Genomic DNA, 25589 nt, shown 5'->3' on the forward strand with positions numbered 1-25589 from the left:
ATGATAAAAAAATATGATTTTACCAGGTATGATCAGGGTTTGGTTCATGTATTTCTTATCGGGTCCGGGTATGGTCTTTCTTATAGTGAACCAGATTAGACCTGGGTCCAAACCTGATACCATACCCAAAAATTTGGTTCAAATCTGGTTCCACCTGGGTCCAACCCAAACCCGACCTGTTGACACCCCTAATCGGAATCAAATGCTCCAAAAACTGATTCCTATAAAAACAAAAGCATAGATTACATATGTAAGGTCAGAATTTTGAAAAAACACCAAAAATCCGATAAATATTTCTTATTGGGTAGGTTTTCATTCCCCATAACTCTTTATCTTTAGACTGGATGGCCACACACACACACAAGATCACTTAGGACACAAGATTGTTTTAAAAAATTCATACAAACAAAAGCGATCTGTTTTCTCTTTCAGAGCATGATCATCCAATTAGTCTTTTTCAAGGAAGAGATCCTTTTCCATTCATACATATATATATTTATAATTGACCACATACGAAGTTTTTAAACTAACCCATTGCATACTTCTGGGTCCAGCTCCTTGCAGTTGTCTCATACTTGGTCCGATCTGTTTTGTACATGTGTGCAATCTCTGGCACCAAGGGGTCGTCTGGGTTTGGATCCGTCAGCAATGAACAAATTGATAGCAACACCTGATAAGGGAGAAAAAACAAACAGCCATCATCATAAATCAGAAACTTGTGCTCCAAGAATGCAATCTTAAAAGGTTTCCACTGAATCTTCAAAGAGAAGTCGGAATATTAAATTAGTGACCCAGACATCAAATAGCACAAGGAACATAGGAGCAAGGTTGCAGGACTAGAAAGCGGAAGTGGGAAATGATATGAAAAGCTGAAGTGAGAAGCAAAGCATTTTAAAATTTATAAAGCAAAGCATTTTGAAATTTATAGGCAGCAAGAAGAGAGGAATAAAAAAGGAAACGAATCGCCGAATGCAAAGCGAATAAAAACTAAAATATAAATGATTATTCTTAAATTTTATGATTTTTAGAGCAAATATTAATTTTTTATCAAAATCTAAAAATGCTGGTTACCTATTTAGAGAAAGCACATGGGAAGTGAGTGAGAAGCATGAGATGAAATACAGAAAACATAAAAAAAGTGAGGATATATAGGAAACATGCAGGAAACATGAAAGAAGCATATGGGAAGCATAGGAAAAGCGTGGGAGAATCAAGATTCTCATCAAGTTTTGGAAGCAAAGTTTATCATGTTTCCAAAGCGAGTTTCCTACCTATCTAAGAAGCTTCCAGTAACTCTGAATAGGAACCACTGCATGCACACATACCTCTTCTGCTGTCAAAAGTGCTCATCATGTTTGAAAAAAAAAAAAAAAATAGCCAGGGCCTTATGCAGGATTCCGCTTTCGAGTTTGGGAGAAACTCCCGGCCCTTTTAAAGGTTCATTACATTTATTCACCCATGATGATTAAATAATAAATCAAGAAAAATAACTGTTCAAATCAGCAAATATGAGTTGAATGGTAAAAAATAACCCAAGGAAGAACCTGTTAAAATGTATCTCCTATGTACATATATTTTTATATGCATATAACGAGAGATACATATACACATATGTATATGTATATATATATATATATATATATATATATATATATATATATATATATATATATATATATATATATATATATATATATAACCCCAGGGGTAGTTTTGTCTTTTGCTCTTTTCCTTTGTGCTCCAAGAATGCAATCTTAAAAGGTTTCCACTGAATCTTCAAAGAGAAGTCGGAATATTAAATTAGTGACCCAGACATCAAATAGCACAAGGAACATAGGAGCAAGGTTGCAGGACTAGAAAGCGGAAGTGGGAAATGATATGAAAAGCCGAAGTGAGAAGCAAAGCATTTTAAAATTTATAGAGAAGCAATGCATTTTGAAATTTATAGGCAGCCAGAAGAGAGGAATAAAAAAGGAAACGAAACGTTGAATGCAAAGCGAATAAAAACTAAAATATAAATGATTATTCTTAAATTTTATGATTTTTTAGTGCAAATATTATTTTTTTATCAAAATCTAAAAATGCTGGTTACCTATTTAGAGAAAGCACATGGGAAGTGAGTGGGAAGCATGAGATGAAATACAGAAAACATAAAAAAAGTGTGAGGATATATAGGAAGCATGCAGGAAACATGAAAGAAGCATATGGGAAGCATAGGAAAAGCGTGGGAGAATCAAGATTCTCATCAAGTTTCGGAAGCAAAGTTTATCATGTTTCCAAAGCGAGTTTCCTACCTATCTAAGAAGCTTCCAGTAACTCTGAATAGGAACCACTGCATGCACATACCTCTTCTGTTGTCAAAAGTGCTCATCATGTTTGAAAAAAAAAGAAAAATAGCCAGGGCCTTACGCAGGATTCCGCTTTCGCGTTTGGGAGAAACTCCCGGCCCTTTTAAAGGTTCATTACATTTATTGACTCATGATGATTAAATAATAAATCAAGAAAAATAACTGTTCAAATCAGCAAATATGAGTTGAATGGTAAAAAATAACCCAAGGAAGAACCTGTTAAAATGTATCTCCTATGTACATATATTTTTATATGTATACAACGAGAGATACATATATGTATATGTATCTATTGTTATATATATATATATATATATATATATATAAATATATATTTTTTCCTTTATGTAACCCCAGGGGTAGTTTTGTCTTTTGCTCTATTTTATGCATATTTACATTTGTAAATATGTTTGTAATTTTTTTTCTCTTTCATTTTTCTTTTCTTTCTTTTTCTTTTTCTCTTTTCTTTTTTTCTTTTTATTATGTTGACTAAGTCAACCTTGGAGGGGGGTCCAACACTAGTCGTTGGACCCCTCCAACGACTAGTGGGAGCCCCTCCAAGGCTTCCCTCTTTCTATATAAAGGGGCGAACCCCCATTGTAAAGTGAGTCCATTGCTTGGAGCATTGTTCTCCAATTTATTCAATAAAGCTCCTTATATTTTTGCATTTAAGTTCTCTTTTGTACCTTTGTGTACATTGTTCTAAGTGTTCTTGTGCCTTTGTGCACCTTTCCCTTTATGGTGGTTGTGCGTATTTAGCACCCTATCTCTCTTGAGATATTTTCACATGGTATCTGAGCAAGGTTGGAGATTAAAGATCGTGTGATTCTTCGTTCTTTTCAAGTGCCTCGAAAAGCATGCCTTCGGCTCTCTCACATTTGAAGTAGTGACTTCTCTTCCATCAATATTTTGGAAGATTCTTGCAACAAGGAAAACTCAAGAACCCTTTGTGGTACGTATTTATTCTACCTTCCTCTCTCTAATGGGTGAGAAAGAGTCCCATTTCTCTCTTGTTTTCAAATTAAATGGTTCCAACTACCATGTGTGGGCCGGCAATATGGAGGCTCACATTAAGGGGAAAGGTCTTTGGGGATATGTTCCCGAACCCGAACCTAAGATCACCATTATTGATAAGGGTGAAATAAAGGTTCTTGATGGCGAAGAAAGAGAAAAAGCTTTTGAAGATTATAACAAAATACATGAAAAATGGGAGATGAAAAATTACAAAATTCTCTCATGGTTCTTTTCTTCCGTTGAAACGAAAATAAATGCCAATATTTTGAAGTTCAAGAAAGCCTTTCAAGTATGGGAATATCTTGAAAGAATGTATACTTCGAGAGATTTGTCCCATAAATATTACCTCCAAAAGAAGGCATTAACCCTTCAACAAGAAGAAATGTCCATTAGAGAATATTTTGCCGAGCTATCCGCCATTTGGGATGAACTTGCTCTTCAAGAACCTAAATGGAGTGGAGAGGCTATTGAATTAAGGACCAAACAACTTGAATAAGATCACTTCTTCAACTTTTTAAACGGGCTTAGACCCGAATTCGAGCAAGCTAGGTCCTCTCTCTTGTCTTCTTTCTCTTCTCCTCCGTTGGAAGATGTTTTTACCAAGCTAAGTGGAGAAAAAACTAGATTGGGAATGAATAAAACCAATCAAAATGTGTTGGTCGTTCCCTCTAAAGATGAAGATGAGGGTGCATATGTCGTCTCTAGACCGGGGAATAATGTTAAAACATATAAACCCCCTCACTTCAACAAAAATCAAAGAGGAAGAAAAAATGGTGGAGAATATGAAAGAAGAGATTATAGCAAGATCATGTCACTTTTGCAAAGAACCGGGTCATATTGAACCGGTTTGTCCTAAATGAAAAAAGATGGTGGCTATGTCTACAACTTTCCAACAATTCAAGGAGGAGGGACCATCAACTTCCAACAATGCTACATTGTCTCTAAATCAAATAATGGAAGCTCTTCAACCTCTCCTCAAGGGATCCGTTTCCGAAGCCGCCATGTACACCTTCTCTCCTCCCGGTAAGATTCTTTGGCTCTTAGACTCGGGTGCATCCTTCCATATGACTCCAAATGTTTTTGCCTTTTCTAAATACTCAAAAAATTTATCACACTCTTTTGTCTCTATGGCGGATGGGGTCTCTCTTGAAATAAAAGGAATTGGAGATTTTGAAAGTCAAGGTTTTTTTTTTCCTAAAGTTAGATTTATTCCAAAACTAAATTTAAATTTGCTTTCCGTCTCTTAACTATCGGATCATGGGTGTGATATCAAATTCTCATCAAGTAAATGTTGGATACAGGATCGCCGATCCGGAAAGTTGATTGGAGAAGGCTCTAGGAAGGGAGATCTATACTTTATGGAATTTCTTCAGGTTTCAAAACACTCTTTTTATAATGTTGCCCAATATAAGGATATAAATGTTTGGCATAAATGCCTTGGGCATCCAAATATTGTCAAGCTTTCTTATTTGCATTTTACCAAAACTTTATGTAAAAACAACTTCAATTGTAATTATTGTATTCTTGGTAAAATGAGAAGCTTACCTTTTGGTCAAAGAACTATGTTTTCAACTAATCCTTTTGAAATTATGCATTCGGATGTATGGGGACCGGCACCCGTTGTGTCCAAGGGAGGGTTTTCATATTATGTTATTTATGTTGATGATTTTTCAAGATATAGTTGAATCTACTTCCTCAAGCATAAACATGAGGTGTTCGCTACCTTTAAGGTTTTCCATATGATGATACAAAACCAATTTAATAGTAAATTACAAATTTTTAGAATCGATTCCGGGGGAGAATATCTCTCAAACGATCTTAAAAGTTATATTGAAAATAATGAAATTATTCATCAAAGGTCTTGTCCTAAGACTCCGCAACAAAATGGATTAGCTGAACGAAAACATAGACATATAATAGAAACTACAAGAACCTTACTCATTTCTCAAAAAATTTCAAAAAGATTTTGGGCCAAAGCGGCTCTTGCTTTAGTTTACCTCATAAATCGACTTCCATCCAAAAATTTGAACCAAATAACCCCTTTTGAAACCTTATATAAAAAGGAACCCGACTACAATAGACTAATAATTTTTTGTTGTAAATGTTTTGTCCTCACCGACAAAAATGATAAATTATCTCCTAAAGCTATTCTTTGTGCTTTTTTAGGATATTCGGAAACACAAAAAGGATTTAGGCGTTATGATATTAAAAATGACAAACTATATGTTTTAAGAAATGTGACTTTTTTGAAAAACATAAGTGGTTTTAAAGAACACAAAACTCATGAAGATAATGTCGATTACTCTTTTTTATTTGAACTATTATCTAGAAATGAAGATTTTTTTAGTGATGATGAAGTAAATGAGGAAGATGATAGAAGTGTAAGTACTTTACAACCCGTCCACCATGAAGAAGCAATGATAAATGAACCAATCACCTATGCACATAGAGATAAAAGTACCTTTAGAAGTGCAATAGAAAAATATAGTGATCCTAGTGATTTTTCTAACCAATCTCGAAGAACCAAAAGATCTAGGAAAAACCCTTCTAGATTTATTTCCTATGAGTCTTTTTCTCCAAAGCATAGGGCATGTCTTAGTGCCATTCACTTCTACCAAGAACCTAGAAATTTTGGAGAAGCTAAGGAAAGAATAGAGTGGAGGGATGCCATGGATAACGAGCTTAGAGCTCTAAACAAAGCAAAAACTTGGGTTTTTCAAGATCTCCCAAAAGGAAAGAAATTAATAGGATGTATATGGGTTTATAAAGTCAAAACCAAGAGTGATGGCACTCTTGAGAGATATAAAACCCGCCTTGTCGTTAAAAGATATAGTCAAGAATACGAGATTGATTACGAAGAAACCTTTGCCCATGTTGCACGAATGGTCACTGTTAGGTGTTTGATCACCATTGCTTCTATTAAAAACTGAAACATTTATCAAATGGATGTCAAAAATGCTTTTTTAAACGAGGACCTTAATGAAGAAGTATATATGGATGTTCCTCCCGGCTTAGATGTTCCAAAGGGAAAAGTCCTTCGTTTATAAAAGGCTCTCTATGGTTTAAAACAAGCTCCTAAGGCTTGATATGATCGATTTAATGAAGTAATGGTTCAAAATGATTTTGTTTCATGCTACACTGACACTGCTCTATTTGTTAAAAAGTCTGATGCAGGTATTGTGATTTTACTACTATATGTTGATGATATGTTGATAACAAGTAGTAACACAAAAGACATCAAAGGTATTAAAAACACTTTGAAAGAAAGGTTTGAAATGTCAGATTTGGGGTATCTAACTTATTTTCTTGGTATTGAGGTAACCTATTCTCATAGAGGCTATTTTTTGTCTCAAACTAAACTTGCATGTGAGATTCTTGACAGATCTGGCATAACTGATGATAAAACTTGTGAAACTCCTGAAGTTGTGGGATCAAAGATGAAAATAGATGATGGGATTCCCTTGAAAGATCCTACTCCCTACCGGCAACTTGTGGGGTCTCTAATGTATCTTAGTATCACAATGCCAGACATCTCACATGTCGTACACACTGCAAGTCAGTTCTAACATGCTCCTATATCTGTTCATATGGGGGTTGTTCTCCGAGTTGTCAGATACATAAGGGGAACTATCAACAAGGAAGTTTTTCTTTCCTCATCTTCTGAATTAAATTTGATTGCATATACTGACTTTGATTGGGGAGGTGACCCAAATAATCGTCACTCCACTACAGGCTTTTGTATTTTTTTAGGTGAATCCCTAATCTCATGGAGATGCAAGAAACAGCCGAAGATATCTTTGTCATTCACAGAAGCAGAATATCGAGTCATGGCTTCCACAACCATGGAAATTGTCTGGATTCATCAATTGTTACAAGACATAGGGATTCAGGTTCAAGGACCCACTAAGTTATGTTGTGATAATAAGAGTGCAATCTACATTGCCAAAAATCACACATTTCATGAACGCACAAAGCATATCGAGATGGACTGCCACTACGTTAAAGAAGCATACTTGCAAAGGATTATTGATCTTCCATATGTGACCTCTGAATATCAGTTGACAGACTTCTTCACCAAGGCTTTATGCTCTCCCAGATTCAACTTTCTTTTTGGCAAACTCTCGGTCATTTCGCCCTAAGTTTGAGGGAGGGTGTTAAAATGTATCTCCTATGTACATATATTTTTATATGTATATAACGAGAGATACATATACATATATGTATCATACATATATATATATATATATATATATATATATATATATTCCTTTATGTAACCCCAGGGGTAGTTTTATCTTTTGCTCTATTTTACGGATATTTACATTTGTAATTTATTTTCTCTTTCTTTTCCTTCTTTTTCTTTTTCTCTTTTTATTATGTTGACTAAGTCAACCTTGGAGGGGGGTCCAGCACTAGTCGTTGGACCCCTCCAACGACTAGTGGGAGCCCCTCCAAGGCTTCCCTCTTTCTATATAAAGGGGTGAACCCCCATCGTAAAGTGAGTCCATTGCTTGGAGCATTGTTCTCTAATTTATTCAATAAAAATCTTTATATTTTTGCATTTAAGTTCTCTTTTGTACCTTTGTGTACATTGTTTTAAGTGTTCTTGTGCCTTTGTGCACCTTTCCCTTTGTGGTGGTTGTGCGTATTTAGCACCCTATCTCTCTTGAGATATTTTCACAGAACCATTTACAGATCTTGGATTTTCGAAATTGAGAATGCTCAGACCATTTCAAAAAGAAGCATTCATAAATCTGGTTCCTGAGAAAATGATGGAGGCAAATGGCAACAAAAATCAATTGGTACATAACTGAAGATGCATCTTCGAACAAACCTTTGAAATGGTTAATGCAGGGCTCCACTGCTCCTTCAAAATGTCAAGACAAATGCTTCCATTGCTGTTGATATTTGGATGGAAAACCTTGGTCCTGAAGGCAACCTGAAGCAACAGAAAAACTAAAAGTCATCAGGCATTGGCTAATACAATATTTCAAAGCAACATAGAAGGTGAATCCCTGCTAGCGTAATGGTGCTTTTATAAGAATACAATGCAATGGCTGGTACTATATTTTGAAAGATCTCTTACCTTTCTTGACAGTTCATTCAAGCAAATGCACTTCAATGTACATTTGCTTTTATGTTGACAACTAAGAACACTGAGCTATCACGTTGTTAAAGTACATCCACCCATTCTTTTGACAATTGAAGCAATGTGTTTCAATTTAAATGAAAAGGGAACTGAATCATTTTGCAGAAGAAATTTATATATCCACCGCATAACCACTTTTGCATTATAAAATAACTGTCATTCCCATAACACAAGGATTGATGTATAGAGGAAGCCAAAAGATAAAGAAAAAGTTCACATGCCAGAAAAGAAGGAATATTCTGTTTTTATTTTTTTCGCAATTGCAATCGAATTGTGTGCAAAATGACAAACACAAGCCCTACAATCAGGCCAGATTCATGTAATAGAACCACTCAAAAGTGGAGAAAGAATGAAGAAATTGTTATTCCGTGGCCTGGACCAAAGGCCATGCAACTGCCAAGCATCACCCATCAATTCTAACATCATAAATGTTGATGCAGGAAGGAGAGCTGCAGCTGTAATGAAACCAAAAAGAATACAAAGATTGCCTCTGTAAAGGCTATAAAAATGCACAAATACAAAAAGACCCCCTTATGGACCTAATACAATCTCACAAAGGATATACTCAAACACAAACACTTAGAGAGCAACAAAGTAAAAAAATATAAGTTTGTATTACCACAAATATGCATAGCAAAGCATAACACATACAATGGGGAAGATCCCCTTATATAGACACAGAGGGATCAAAGGGGTTAGCCCAACTAGTCGTTGGACAAGCCCCAATGGCTAGAAATCTAACCGTTGGGACTATCCCACAATGGCTAGTTGGGCTGTCCCAATAGTTACCTAATACAAAAAATATAAAAATAAATTTACAAATCTGCCCCTACTAGGGGGTCCTTATTCCAAATAGGAAATGACCAAAATACTCCATATGGGTATTTCATATTACATATATATTATTAATACTCCCCCTCAAACTTACGGGGTAAAAACCGAAAATTTGTCAAGAAGAAAGTAAAACCGAGGTGAGAAAAGCACCTTGGTAAATAAGTCAAGAGATAGTCTTCTTCAAACACTCTTTAAGTAACGTGGCAATCTATTTCGATGTTTAGTCCTTTCATGAAATGTATGGTTGTCAGCTATGCATATGACACTCTTATTGTCACAAAATAGTCGAGATAGTGTTTGCAAGTAAACCCCTATATCTTCAAACAATCTTCACAGCCAAACAATCTTTAACGTTGTAGTAACTATCGCACGATACTCAGCTTCAGTATAACGATACTTTTTGTTGCTTCTTGCACTTCTAAGACATCAGATAGTCACCTAAAAAGACATAAAAACCAGCAGTTGTGTGCATAGTTTGAAAACTTGCCGAGTCAACCCAATGACTCGGTTGACTCGGCCCGGATCGTTCATGTACTGGGTCAAAAACTAGTAAAACTCGCCCATGTCCAAAACTCGGCTGAGTGATGGCCGAATCAACCGAGTTTTACCATAACTCAGTCAAGTTTGCCCATGACTCAGATGAGTCATGCATAGATATACATATATGATATATTTTATATATAATTATATATGTTATATGAAATATAATATAAATATTATGTATATTACATATAAAAATATAGTTATACATGCATTAATAATATTATACATTAAAATATTATAAAAAATATCATATAATGCATATTATATATAATATATTGATAACATACTATAAAATATACATGGTATATATATTATATAAAATATAAACTTAACATGACCCGGCCAAGTCATCGAGTTGACCCAACCGAGTGACGAGTCATCGGGTTTTAAAATCATGGTTGTGCGTCTATCATTTGGATCTCCTCCCCAATCTGAATTAGAATAAGTAATTAAATTAAAAGAGGAAGAGGAAGATAATAAAAGACCCCTAGAAGTAGAATTTTGTAAATATCCAATGATCCTCACAACACTCATGTGAATTGTGGTAAGAGAATGTTGAAACTGACTTGTAGTATGAACTGCATGAGCAATATCAAGTCAGGTAATAGTCAAGTCAATGCGTCAATCATTTGATGATACATAGTAGGATCTTACAAGGGTGATTCATAATCTTTCTTCATTTTGGCATTGATGACTTCTGAAGTGTCTACCCTCTTCTTATCGATAATCCTGAACCTTTCAAAAATATCATTAGCAAAATGATTGGAGTTAGTAAATATCCTCGAGAGAAATAAGCTCCCTCGATCCCTAGAAAAAATCTAAGAAATTCAAGGTTAGTCATTTTAAAATGTTTATTAAGAATAACTTTACTATCAACTCCTTGTTTATCTTCACATATAATGATCATATCATCAACATAAAAAATAGATTAACAATTCCCGCATCAAATTTCTTAATAAACATAGTTGTGTTAGTAAAGCAAGATTTGAATTCAAGAGTAAGTATAACATAACTAAATCTATCCTACAAAGCCTTAGGTGCATGTTTTAAACCATATAAAGCCTTTTATAAATGAAGTACCTTTCCAACAAGAATCTCATATCCAGGAAGTAAGTCCATATAAACTTCTTCCTTTAATGCCCAATTCAAAAAAGCATTTTCACATTCATTGGTACATGACCCAACATTTGTCAGCAGTGATAACTATAAGTATCCTAACAGAGGTTATCCTAGCTACGACTGCAAAAGTTTTTTCATAGTCTATACCATACGCCTGATAATAACCTTTTGTTATTACTCTATTTTTGTATCGCTCTAAGGTCCCGTTACTCTTGGTTTTTACCTTGTAGACCCACCTACATCCTAAAGCTTTCTACCCTTTAAGTAAGATTGTCATTTCCCAAGTTTTGGATTTTTCAAGTGCATTTATTTTGTCATTCATGGCTCCTATCCATTCGGGGTATTTTTTAGCTTGATTTTAGGTAGCTAGATAAGATTTTTACTAGACAATCTCTATATTGGGGAGAAAATTATTCATATGAAACGAATCTATCAAAATGTCTAGAGACTCTATTAGATCTTATAAGTTCACCTAATTGTTATCTTTCTAAGTTTGAATAGTTTTCTAAAGCGCTAGGTCGTTTGTCATTTTCAGGTCTACTATATTGAATTACTATGGGCTCACATTGATCAAGATTTGCACCATTCCTGATGTTGAGATGTGGGTCTTTATTACTAACATCATTAATCAAGCAATCAACATTACTTTTAGGTAATAACTCAAGCAAAGTAAATATTTGGTACTTTTCTTAGGCACACTTTGATAAAAAAAAACTTTTTTTTTCTACAAAATAGACATTTCTAGAAACATAGAGTGTCTTTTTCAAAATCATAACACCTAAATCCTTTTTGGGTTACTTCGTACCTAAAAAATACACAAGGTATGAGTTTTGAAGAAAGCTTGTCATTTTTGTTGGTAAGAACAAATCATTTGCATCCAAAAGACCTTAATCTAGAATAATTGGGAGAGATTTTAGGAAGTTATTCATAGGGAGAAATGTTTTGGAGTTTGGTAGAAGGAAGTCTATTGATAAGATATACGACGGTTAAAGAAGCTTCGGCCCAAAACTCTTTTGGAACATGTTTTGAAATTAGGAGTGTCCTTGTTGTCTCAACTATGTGTTTATGTTTTCTTTCGGCCAAACCATTATGTTGAGGTGGATAAAGACAAGATCTTTGGTATAAAATTTCATTGATTTCAAGATATTTTTTGAAATCATTTGACATAAATTATTCCCCTGAAACGCAGAGGAAGATGAAAATATTAGTTTTAAATTAATTTTTAACAAGATTATGAAAATTCTTTAATATTCCAAAAATTTCATCTAAGTGAATCTAGAATAGTCTTCAACAAATATCACATAACATAACCACCTTTTGAAGGGACGGAAGTGGGACCCCATATAGTCGAGTGTATTAATTCAAATGGTTTAGAAACAAAAAAATCCTATTGGAAAAAAAAGCGCTTTTATTTTATCAAGAATGCAATCAGTACAATGAAATTCTTCGTTACAAATTTTTTTCAAATGTGGAAAAGCGCTTTTATTTTATCAAGAATGCAATCAGTACAATGAAATTCTTCGTTACAAATTTTTTTCAAATGTGGTACATAAGACAATTTGGATATGCTAGGATGTTGTAGCCCTTGATGCCTCAAAACAATGTCCACATTTCGTACATTGTAACAAAAAGCATCTTTTGGAAGGACAAGTCGATCCATGTAGTAGAGATCTTTTTTATAGCCTTTCCCTTCCCCAATCCGCTTCCCTGACTCGAGATCTTGCACCCAACATAGGTTTGATGAAAAGAAAGCACTAAACCCATGGTTGACAATTTGTGAAACGGAAAGAATGTTCAAATTTAATTTAGGAACAAATCTAATTTTTGGAATGAAAAAGTTTGATACCCTTTATACGGAGAACCCATCGACGGTAAAAACATGAGTTTTTGTTGAATTAGTGTCACAATCGAAAAGTAAAGATTTATTTGGGGTCATTCGAAAGGAGGTTCTGGAATCCAAAAGCCAACAAACCTTACCGGTAGGGGATGGAGTAGAGATTGCAGCTCATGAAATGGAGAAAAAGGTTTTGAAGAGTGGTTGTAAGGCCTCCACGAGTTGGGACAAGGTCATAGTTCCAATGAATTTGAAGTCTCCATCAATTCCACTTTTGTCGTCTTGAGAGGTTCCCATGGGTGCAACCTTTTATTTTTTTTCTTCTTTTAAACTTGGGCGGTAATGCTTAATGTGCCTCGATTCTCCACAATTGTGATATATGATCTTTTTTTTTATCATCATTGCGAGGTTTCCCGTAGTAAGGCTTGAAAAAGAGAGGTGTGGTTTGTAAGAATAAGTGTTGGCACCCGGTCTACTTACGACCAATACATTATCCTTAGATTCTTTGGAATCGGACATGGATCTCAACCTTGTCTCCTCCGTACCAATTTTGGCCAATACTTGATGCAAGGGAAGATATTTTTCTCTACGAATAATATTAACCCGAACTTGTTCAAATTCGGGTCTAAGGCCTTTCATAAATTGGAATAGTTGCTTTTCAAGTATTTACTTCTTTCTTTTAAGAGCATCATTCAGGGTTTCCATTATCGGCTCTAACTTGGCCAATTGATCCCAAAGCCTCATTAGAGCACTATAGTACTCACTAACAATATTGTCACCTAGTTTACAATTATGAATCCTATCTCTTAGATCTCATTTGTGAACGACATCTTTTTGGGTATAAGTTTGCCTAATAAACTCCCACGCTTCATTCGCCCTCTCAAACTTAAGTATGTTAGAGCATGGTTCTTCATGTACACTACCCATAAATAAATAAAAAGACCTTAACATAGCTCACTTCCCATTCTTTATAAGCTTTCTTGTATTCTAACAAAGTATTTTCTCTCTGAGTTCCCTTGAGAGTTTCTTCTTTAGGTTCCCCATTCTCTTCTATAGTGGTTTTAGAGAGAATAGGTTGAGGTTCCGGAGCGAAACCATCAATTCTTCTATCAAAAAAACATATTACTACAATTCTTTGCCCATACGAATCCTCTTCACCACGGTAGCCCACATATTATAGTTGCTCCCATCAAATTTGATAGGAACAATAATGTCAACATCTTTATCAGCCACTGAAAAAGAAGAGGGAGAGAGAGAGAGAGGAATGGGGGAGAGAAGTAGATGAAGGTTCAAGTTGATGAAGATCCACAAAGAAGCTTGCACACGAGCACATGAACCTTCATGTGAACACGATCTTAAATCCACAAGCTCCAAGATCCACAAAGAGGCTTGCACCCGAGCACCCAAACCTTCTCGTGAACACGATCTTGAATCCACAAGCTCACAGACCCCAAGGCTCTTATACCATGTAATGAAACCAAAAAGAATACAAAGATTGCCTCTAAGGGCTACAAGAATGCACAAATACAAAAGGACCTCCTATGGGCCAAATACAATCTCTTAAAGGAGATGCACAAGCACAAACACTTAGAGAGCAACAAAGTAAAAAATATAGATTTGTATTATCACAAATATGCTTTGCAAAGCATAACACATACAATGGGGAAGATCCCTTTATATAGACACAAAGAGGGATCAAAGGGGCTAGTCCAACGACTAGTTTGACTAGCCCCAATGGCTAGAAGCTTTTTGGGAGGGAGAAAGAAGAAAAATAAAAAAAGAGAAAAAGGAGACAAAAAAATAAAAAAGATATGACAACTATGTCCCTACGGCTTAGGCAAGGACAGCCTAGGCACTGCCTAGGTGAAAAAAAAGGCCTTACAGCGTAGACCTACAAGCCTAGGTGGTGGCCCTACGCCTAGTCAGCCTAGGCGGCTGGCACAATTTTTGACAACTAAGGTTGGGACTAGCCCAACAACTAGTTGGGCTGTCCCAATAGCTACCTAATACAAAAAATATAAAAAGTAAAAATTATAAAAATAAGTTTACAAATCTGCCCCTACTAGGCAGTCCCTATCATAGTTGTCAAAGACAGGTACAGGTAGTCGTAAGGGTACGGGTATGCTAGGCCTTCAAAAGTTTCGGGTATGTTTTTATTGAAACGTGTATTTAAAAATTTTGGTACGAGTTTATAATAGACATTGATACAAGATTTTGGTATGTGGTTTCCTTGATGTTAGTACGAGTTTCTGAAAATTACATTTCATTGTTTCTGTTATAAGAATAATACCATCATATATATTGTGACAAAAGAAATGCTAAGAAAAGCAAAAGCACGAAAAATCAAAATATCACCTAATTTCACTATGTATAGCTAAAGCAATGGGTCAATGTCTCAAGCAACATGTAAAAGCAAAATATTGAAACCAATATGTTTTAAGACGTTAACTAAATAAAAAAAATACATAAAATAATCTCAGGGATAATGATGTAAGGGCTGCCTCTTGCAAGAATTTATGAAAAGTATATGCAAGAGATTATTCTCGTACTTGTATATGCAAGTACGAGAATAATCTCTTGACTCTTGCATGTCTTCTCAAATCTCAATCATGAAATTGATATAAAAAGTACAAAAATCATATTTAGATTAAAGAAAAAGGAATAACCTCCAGTGGCAGCGCCTCAATGAAAGTGAGAGTAGCCTGCTGATGGTTTCAATGGAAGTAAGCTAGATCCATACATACAAGAAAGGTGTAAGAGGGGGCGGCAGAGGTTTTATTATCCCATGTCTTACCTTGTTTGAGAGGGATACAATTATTGCCACCACCATAGATGAAACCAAGTTTGGTACTAGTTTCACTTATATAAGAAACTGGTTTCCTATATTCTTAGGGACGAGTTTCATATGCATTTATAGATGAAACCAAGTTTGGTTCTAGTTTCACTTATATAAGAAACTGGTTTCCTATATTATTAGGGATGAGTTTCATATGCATTTAGAAACGAATTTCTTGGTGTTTCTGAAACTGATTTCAATGTTTTTAAAACCAGTGTATGCCTGAAACGGGATACGTAGGGCAAAAGATGGTTTTTATGCAACTATGGTCCTTATTACAAACAGAAAATGACCACAATACCCCTGATAGGTATTTCATATTACATACATAAAACCATAGTTGGCAAACCCGTGACTTGGATGGGTTAGGACCTAAATTTTTTGGTGTTTTTTTAATAATACCTTAAATATTAAATATAACACTTTTTCTACAATATGAATGTAAATAATCAAAATCCAAGGCCCAAGCAGCAAATTCACCAAAATCAAAGCATTAAAGGACAATAGCTACAAAATATCTACATGCCAATTTTTAGAAAAAATTGAAAAAAACATGCAGCATATAATTTAGCACCTAGCAGTGTGCAGTGTGCAGTATGCACATTGCAGTGATTGCACACAAAGACAAACAAAATTGCACAAATATCACTTTGTAGATTTACATTATTTACAGCAAAAAAAAAAATAAAAAAAAGATTCACACAATGCACACACAGACATAGTACACAATAAGGTGAAAAACACCCAAAATCTTGTAACAACATATTTCTAAGGTGGCAATGCATTCTAATATATTTTAAGATATGATATTATGATTACAGTATATCTTTCAAAAAAATGAAACATGATCAGCAGTAGCATCTCGAATTTGATGTCAGGGCTTGATAATGGCAGCCAGATTCATAAGCATGATATTCAACATCATAATTGGTCCACAGAGTTAAATCATCAAAAACGGCAAGAGAGGTCCAGTCCAAAAAGTAAACAAAAATTGTCAATTGTTACAGTTATAAATGCTTCTCATAGCCATTGACCATCAGCTCTATAGATGCAATATTCTTCCCTACCTCCACACCAGAAGCCATTGCTTGTTTCATCTCCATATGGTATATTCTTTTGTTTTGAAATAAAAAAATAGTGCAGCAAACTATACCAAGGTATGAAGCTAAGAGCTTCTATCAAAAGCAGGGTAACTTTAGAAACATTTCCTATATTTAGTCATGATTTGACATATGGCTTTGCAAGAAAGGATGATTCACGTTCATCCCTCAATTTCTGGACAGGGAAATATTTCTCTGTGATTCACAGTGCCGGCATACAGGTTGTCCATCCATGACCAAACTCCCACCACCATAGAGGCATAGATATATCCTCGAAAAACTGTCACAGGGACACACCGTTTTGACTCCGTGTCTTCAATGACATGAGTGGACACGTGATACGTCTCAGTTAGCACCACGACACGTGTTTGACTGTGTCAGACGTGGTCAAACCTTAGATGATTGTCAATTTTTTTCAAAACAGAACAAACTTTATAAACTTGACAAGGGTGTCCCGGTCTTTTAACCAGGACTCCCTTTCTGAAATTTTGAAATGCTAAAGAGGCAGCTTTTAAACAAAAAATAATAATAATAATAAACTAAGGGGGAACGAACTGCCGCTGCCAGAATGGCAGCCAGCTTGTCAGTACACACAGAAAAGTAGCTGCCTAAGGCTCTCTTTATATAGAAGGAGAAGGATGATCAACTTCTTGTGTTCTTCGATATAGGACTATTTTTGCTGGTGTAATGAGACAATTTCCAAAGCATTTCCTATTGTAGGTAAGAGACTATATTACTACTTATTACAACTTACATGGTGGATCTATTATCCACATACTACAACATATAATTATTATAAATTAGTTGATTGGGGTAGAAATACATACATTAGTTGGATTTGTCACAAGCTATAAATTCATATTTATACCACAATCTTTATCTTAAGTTATATTGTGAACTTGTTGGAACCACTTTACTTAGATGCAAATTAACTCAGAAAACGTAATATATATATATATATATATATATATATATATATATACATGTCCTCGTGTTCTAATTTTTAAAATTTTCTCAAACTGGTGTCCCGTATTCGTATTCGTATCCGATGGTGTCTTTGTGACAGCCAAAAAGTCTCCAAAATACCTTGGAAAAATCTAGCCTCCTTTTCCTACGTCCCTGAAGACAGAACTGGGAAACGAGGCAAGATTTTAAACCAGGGTAATGTGGAATTACTCATATAACAAGGTAAAGAAGGATGCTCACTTCAATAAAGATAAAAATATGAAGAGTAGAATTCTGAAGAAGATTATGGCTTTTGTATTGAATTTCTCCATGGTCGATGAAGGCACTTACCAAGGTTCTCCTGACCTGAAAATTTTAAATTCTTGGAATCCAAGTGTCTAATCAGTTATGCATAACTTGTTACTTTTTCCTTTTTTTGAGAATAATATAACTTTATCACTATTTTAGCTTGCCATCATTCCCGTCTGTTCATTGTGATGGTTTGCTTTGCTACTATTCCCTTCCTTTGGCTTGCCAACTTTGTAAAAGGTTTACTTACCTCTAAACACCACTGTGGAAAGTAGACTGATGACTCAAAGTGGGAGATAGATTGAAGCATATAAAGAAGCCTTTCTGCTTTTACTGTAATGCATAAGCATACTGTTATTGGTCATGCACACAATCCAAAATTTCACATTCAACCAACTAAGCATAACATGGTTGCTCACGAAAAAAATTCATACAATAGCTACTCTGCACTATATGGTGAGGAACAAAAACACCAGATGAATTATCTATACAGCAGAAATTTCCAACTAAAAACATTTCAAGATTATGTTAGACATATAATTTATATAGGTACAAATTGTAACAAGAAGCAACTATAGAATGAACAGGCATGGAGCTCTGACAGATTATGTTTACCTTTGGTGGCTTAAAGGGATAGTCTGGCGGGAAATGAATTGTAACTAGAAATACACCTCCTGCATAAGGACTGTCAGGAGGACCCATTATTGTTGCTTGCCAGTGAAACATATCCTCTGCCACTGGACCTGTAAATAATGAAAAAAAAAATGACAAATTAAAGATGGATCCCAATGCAGTTCAGCATACAAAACCTTCCAACTAATTTTAACTCAAATCAACAAAAGCATTTGTAAAAATAACTTAATTGAGATTTATTCTGCTGTACGCAACGTCATAGTTACTCTAGCTACAAGCAGAAATAGATGAGTCATCATGAGCAACAGGCCACATCAGAAGTCTTAATCGGAACAAATAGGTGTTTGTTCACAGGACAATTTCCAATAGCAACACTGACACCAATACTTGAACAAGACGAACATCCAGCAAAAATTACCATAATAATGGGTAACATAAGCCAGTTTATTGAATTACATCAACCGAGGGGTCTACAGCTCGAGGCCCACCAGTAGATATTCCAATTTCCAAGGATTACTAAAAAGATAAAAGTAAAGAACATAATGCCAGCAACTAGAGTTCATTTGCATATGATACTGTGTCAACAGAACAGTTTCAGTTGAATATCATAAAAAATATGGGAGACAATAACCTTAAGAATTACCCCTTTTCCGTGGCTTTAATCTTGCAAAGCCTGCTGATTGTATGTCTTCGCTCATTTCTATCTACAATACAACTTTGAGTCACTAGAATCACAACACTTCTCACTAGTGCCCTCCAAATCTTCATCAGTCTTTCCCTTCTCTTACTCTCCAACATTGATCCTATTTCTGTTTCTACACTTCTTATTTTTAAATGTTCAAACATGTGCTAACCAGCATAAATGCATCCCTTGATTTGTTTTCTTTTTTTGGCCTACTTTAATATCAATGTTCATTATTTTATCCTGATATGATGTTACTTAACATCCTTTAAAAAAAAGGCATACTCTCTTCACATGCCAAATGTTCACTTCTTTCCAATTATTCATCTTGAGCTAATTGTGTCATTCATAATCTAGTTTTTAAGAAGCCCAAAACCAAATATAACCAAAGAGATATATCCCATAATTGGATGCCTACAATCTACAGAACCATATTGACAATAAAGGTACTGGAAACAAGAAGTGCAATGGCACCATTATTATGCACACAAAGTGAGCCTTCCCTCAGTAGAGAAGAATGAAAAATGTTACTATGAGTGAACAGATAGCACTGATAATGCCCAAAAGTCATAGTCAAAGAGAACTGATCAATGCATGAGAAAATATATCTGAGGATTATTACTGCTGGTAATTTAATAATGCACAAATTTTAAAGTAGCTGCAACTTGAAAGTGAAGTCTACAGTCCTTTTTATTGAAGAACATTCATATGGAATGGACCCTAACTAGTTATACAATTGCAATGAGGTTATAGTTATATCTATATACAATTGGGCTTTTACAAGAAAGAGAAAAAACCCAACTGGAAAGTGCAATGTAAAAGAATTTCTGTCCATTTGAAATCGACCAACAATGAGTTTCTTGGGAATTTGAATAATGGGGATAAAGGGAGACAGAACTTGAGGTTCAAGCAATACCTAGTGGAATGAGACCCCTGATTTCAAATAGGGTGACCAATGGATGGGGGGGCAGTTGGGCCCGTGCTGGAACTCAAATCCTGGACCAGAACCAGGACCAGGCTCATCCCATACAGGCTGGGCCACAGGTGGTCCAGACCCAGCATATACAGGCTGGGCGACGGGTGGTCCAGACGGGGGCCTTTACAGGCTGGGCCACGGGTGGTCCAGACCCGGCCTATACAGGATGAGCCATAGGCAGCCAGTAGGCTGCCCGCCCTTTCCAAAGGGGTGAACCATGGCCTTCTCAAACCAAACCTTGTTTCCAAAAGACTAAGGCTTTGACGAAACATTATCACTCGTTTGTACTTTAAAAAACATTATCACTGGTCTAAGCCAGATATAACTAATGTATTGCAACAAGCACGACACATAATGTTCACAAGGCCAAGCTTAAAGATACAAGATATTCCATCCCTCGTTCGTAAAGGTAAAAGCACAACCAAACTGAGGGAAGGCAAAAGGAAACCCTTTAACCGTTGAAATCCACCTTACAGGTTCATAGAATAGCATAATAAGCATAACAAATCTCTAAACAGACGAAGAGAGAGAGAGATACATGAGGCGATTCACCTCTGAAAACAACAAAAATACGATCGACGCCAAAAACATCACAACTATCGATGATCACACTTTCAGAACCCTAATCAAGAGAGAATCCGATGATCACACGTTCAGAACCTTAATCAACACAGAATCCAAAGCCGAAGAGCCCCATACCCCGAAAAAATCACAGATCAGCGATCATAAGGCACCGATATGGAGATCAAACCCTAGATTACCAACGGAGCCACGGTTTGAGAGGCAAATTTCGCCTGATCTACGGGTCGTCGGCCGAAAAAAAAAGATTACCTGCGCTACAGGAGGTCGGAGGATCCTTCTGCAGATCCTTGAGCTCCTTCAGGATCCGCTTCGACGCCATGGCCCCGGACGAAACCCTAGATCTGGCGGAGGAGGAGGACGATGAAGATCACAGAATAGGTTAGCGAATAGCGAGACGGAGGAGGAGAGAGTGAAAATGAGGAAATGAAGAGAAGAAAACAAACGTTACAATCGGACCGGGAAAAAAGGGGGCCCATGTTTTTATTTACGAAGTGTTGTGGATCTCCGGATTGGCTCCGGAGGAAGCTACGTGGTAGTCGGCAATGACAAAATAGTCCATAGTAAATTTTATTATTCCTTGTTCTTACGTCTCGGCTGTACGATCCGATTTTGTATCGGTGTTGTCTGCTGAAAGACTCGGTTAGTGGACTCCTACCATATGTGAGGATGTCAAGGTTCTGGGTTTGGATCAGGTTTCCCACCAACTAAAGATGCAAAGGGGTTGGAGTTTAAAACGGGGGCAGAGCAGAGTGACCTGGGTCCATTGGATCATTTTGGATCTATATTTTAGTTTGGATTTTTTTTATAGATTGTATTTGGATATTGCATCTATATTGGATCCATATCTAATTATGATGTTTATCTTACTTAGAGTTTATTAGAATCTAAAATTTATCATCTATAAGTGGATGAGAAATCTTAGAGTTTAAGCTGTTCAAATCGATATAGGAAAATTTATTTTATTTATTATCTTAGAGTTTTTAGATAATAGTAGATATTCTTAAAGATTTTAGATGATCCTTGGTTGTGATTAGATGTGTCAACGGGTCGGGTTTTGTTCAGACCAAGGTAGAACCAGACTTGGCCCGATTTTTGGGTATGGTATCGGATCTGGACCCAGGTCTAATTAATCCACTATAAGAGAAACCATACCTGCACCCCGATAAGAACTACATGAACAAGACCTGGACCATACTCGATAAAATAATATTTTTTTATCATTTTTACATTAAAGAATTGCAGGTCTTAATCGAAACTCGGGTCGGGCCCGGGTCTGGTATAAATTTTCACAAACTATACCTGGGTCCATGTATTAATCCGAACTTCGAGTTTGGATCCGAGTTTTAATCGGGTCTTATTATTTACCACCATACCTGGACCCTATAGGGTTTGGATTGAGTCGGGTCTGGGTAAACCATACCCATTGACACCCCTAGTTGTGATAGCTTTCTCTTTAAATCCGGTATTGGATTTGCATTAGGAGTCCACACCATATTGTGGGCTACCGACAGGATGTATCTCAATCATAATCTGATGTGGAACAAATACAGTTGGTCGAGTTTGATTTTGGTCAAAATTAGACCAATGTATTTAGTTGGATCCAGGTTGACATCAATTTAACCAATCCATTTTGACTTTCTCCACTTGAAAAATGATAAGATTTTTCAGGTTTGTTTAGCAAATCCATTTCTATAAAGACTTACATTATAAGCCATATGTTTAAGATATATAATAATGATAGGGCCCTACAAAGATGTTTCCATTTGTCAGGTTGTCTTTTGCCTGACCATGGATTATGTAGCATTTCAAAAGGCTGACCTGTTTTAATGGCCAGAATTTGTGTAGAAGTGGATTACATTTTTCAATTAGTTAATAATCTCTCCCCAATTGTAGGTCCTCAACTCTTCATATTTGAGAGGATATGTTACTTTTATTATTTTTTATTTTATAAGCAAGTTGGAGTTAGTCAGACCCCCACCAATTACACAGTCATACCATTGAGATTTGAACTTGCAACATAAGGGGTGACTTGCACTGACTGCTCCTACCTGACAACCAATGTTACTTTTTATTCTCAGCGCAACGTTCATGCCCGATTCAATATGCAAATCTAAGATCAGTGACATTCATATGCACCCTTGAATCAGTTGAACACTGCTAACATTAATATAGAAAAGTAAAAAAAAATAGATTGGTCTATACTCATGAACTTTATCTTGCTTTCATCAAGAGGTTTGTAACTAAAAGCGTTGAAAGCATACATATAATGCGATTACTTAAAGGCCTCGGATCTTATTCTCTAAAAAGTTTTTTTTTCTTTTGAATTTATAATCCGAAGAAACCACACTTTGCACGAAGACCTGGTCACGCTGGCTCAGCCTGCCATACCTATGGTCATCGTATCAGGCAGCGTAAAACTCTGAGGCTAGTACTCCTGCCCCTAGAGCCCTATGCTATGCATGGGCTTGCGCAGAGGGGCGATGCCTATGAGAATCGAATATTGACTGCCCGTCTAACAGCCAAAGAAAATCTTTGGCTACCAATCATGCTTTACACCTCTCTATCAACCTGTTTGGTTTGAACTTAAGGGTGCGATAATCTACATTTGAATCTTGGATATGATAATCTACCTTTGAAAATCTGCTAGTATCATAGCCAAGTCACTACAAGAATAGGTCAATAGCGACGACTCTTTAACAGCAACAAAATAAGGCATGTTATTGAATAGCATTAGCGGTGACTTTAAATATTCCTATGAATGCCTTGGCCCCATACAAATGTTGCCGTTATAAACATATCTATAACGACGACTTTAGGTATTGCTGTTATAAGCATATTTATAATGACGATATTCTCTCTCTCTCTCTCTCTATATATATATATATATGTGTGTGTGTGTGTTTGATGGAGAAGGAGATCAGATACATGCTTCCCTTGATAATTCTTAATTGTTCGTGCAACAAAAGAGTGCACGTTAACTGTTTGATGATTTGCCTCAAGCTTTTTGGAGTTGTATAATTTTTTTTATTTGTTGTTCTTATTATCTTGAGTCATATTAAACAAAAGAGCGATGGAAATAAATAAATGCCTAGAGGAGTTGCTTGGTCCCCACTTCTGTGTTTTCCCTTTCCTTTTCTACCATGAATTGAGATTTTTGTTATTGTTCTTGTAATCATGCTTTTCATCACCCAAAAAAAAAGCATTGTTTTCCTCTTGCCTGAAACCACCCTCCAATCCACTTCTTGTATTTGGAATCTGGGGTTTGCTGGCTTCTCTTCGGTAAGAAAAATTCAATGTTTCATCATCTTTCATTCCATCATCATTATCATCTTCTTTTTCTTCTCTCTTTTTCTGTCAAACCTTTAAAACGCATTAGAGATTTTTAGTTGCAGAATAAAGAAAGAATAGTTAACATGGGAATTACCAAAGAGTAATTCCAAAAACACGTTATGCAACATAAGTTAATGACAAGGATGGAGTTTAGAGTTCAGAAGTTTCAGTCAGTGACAGAACAACACAGATTTTGCAAAATAATCAGACGCCATAAAGCTGAAATCTCATGCACCCTACCCTTTGGCTCTCTGTCATTGCCAATTTGTAGAGGACCACACATGCAGGGGTAGGACCTCTGTCCTTAAAGTGTTCTTCAAGGGTGTTGAGACCACCCTAGTAGGGATGTAAATAGTTTGGACCAAGATCGGATTTGGCCAATATCATCAGTTGTTAGCTAAATGGATTTGTATTGGGATGGTGCATATTAGATCTGCTATTTTACATGCAAACGAATTTTGATATCTGACAAATTCGGATATTTGTTGGATTTGGCCACAAAAAATTAAAACCATATTAGCATCTGATCATAATCAAATAGAGTTTTGACTTACCAAATGCCACTAAACAAAATCAAATTCGGTCACATATTAGATAAAATTTGATTCATTGACATTCCCTAAACCTTGGGTTGTAACAATTATAGTCTTCGCCATGTGATCCTTCTACGCTAGGCCCATCTAAACCAGCTTGCATTTTCTTTTTCTCTGGATCCCTTTTTTTTGTTGGCATTGATGTTCAATATTTGTAAATTGCTTATATCATAATTTGAACAGCTTACTAACTTTAGAGGGTAAGCATGATCATTTTTCCTTTGTCAAAGACATGTTCGCATTGTGTAGTTGAGAAAACAGAACAGAAAAAAAATTATATATATCTTTAGTTGGATGGCTCTTGGACGGTCTTAAAATAGCGAAATGCTCTTTGTAGGGGCATGAAAGTTGGTGGTGAGTCACATAATAATGTAATGAAATTCAAGTCATATAATGATTCTCTCTCTCTCACATCCACTTATTATTATGCAGTTTATGGGTGACTTGGATTTCCACATGGTTTTCTTGTATTCTTTGTGATTGCACTAGTGACCATGAGTGATTATTTTGATGGTCTTGGGGTAGTGAAATTTTTTGAGGCTTCATGGTAATAGTATTTCTAATTACATCCAAGCTCCACGTATCATTTATGAGATGATTTGCAAATTATTTTTTGTAAATCTTGTGGTGGTAAATGACAAATTCTCTCATGAATACTTGGCAACAATAACGTTTAAGGGTGAAGAATATCAATAAGTGATAATAAATCACCAATTAAATAAAATTGACAGTAGAAAATAAGAATGGTACATTTGTGATTCA

The 25589-nt window shown here is 35.7% G+C and overlaps 1 protein-coding gene across 1 annotated transcript; it reads right to left on the reverse strand.

Moving 5' to 3' along the window:
* Positions 1-383: 383 nt before the first annotated feature.
* LOC149814311 (ubiquitin-conjugating enzyme E2-17 kDa-like) lies at positions 384-21312 on the reverse strand. Its single transcript, XM_089989603.1, has 4 exons — positions 21154-21312; positions 18647-18774; positions 8197-8301; positions 384-670 (listed from the first exon to the last, which is right to left on the reverse strand). Exons 1-4 carry the CDS (start codon positions 21221-21223, stop codon positions 527-529), a joined length of 447 nt encoding a protein of 148 aa, XP_089845729.1. The 5' UTR covers positions 21224-21312; the 3' UTR covers positions 384-526.
* Between the last annotated feature and the right edge of the window lie 4277 nt (positions 21313-25589).

The sequence above is a fragment of the Nuphar pumila genome, chromosome 15 (assembly GCF_984573655.1).
Source record: "Nuphar pumila chromosome 15, dmNupPumi1.hap1.1, whole genome shotgun sequence".
NCBI lineage: Eukaryota > Viridiplantae > Streptophyta > Magnoliopsida > Nymphaeales > Nymphaeaceae > Nuphar > Nuphar pumila.

Excerpts from the sequence above, each read along its gene's own strand:
- LOC149814311 (XM_089989603.1), bottom strand. The coding sequence starts at position 21,223 with ATGGCGTCGAAGCGGATCCTGAAGGAGCTCAAGGATCTGCAGAAGGAT. Across the intron at positions 8,302-18,646 it reads ATCCCTTTAAGCCACCAAAG|GTTGCCTTCAGGACCAAGGT; the intron begins GTAAACATAATC and ends CTGTTGCTTCAG. Across the intron at positions 671-8,196 it reads CTGCATTAACCATTTCAAAG|GTGTTGCTATCAATTTGTTC; the intron begins GTTTGTTCGAAG and ends CTCCCTTATCAG.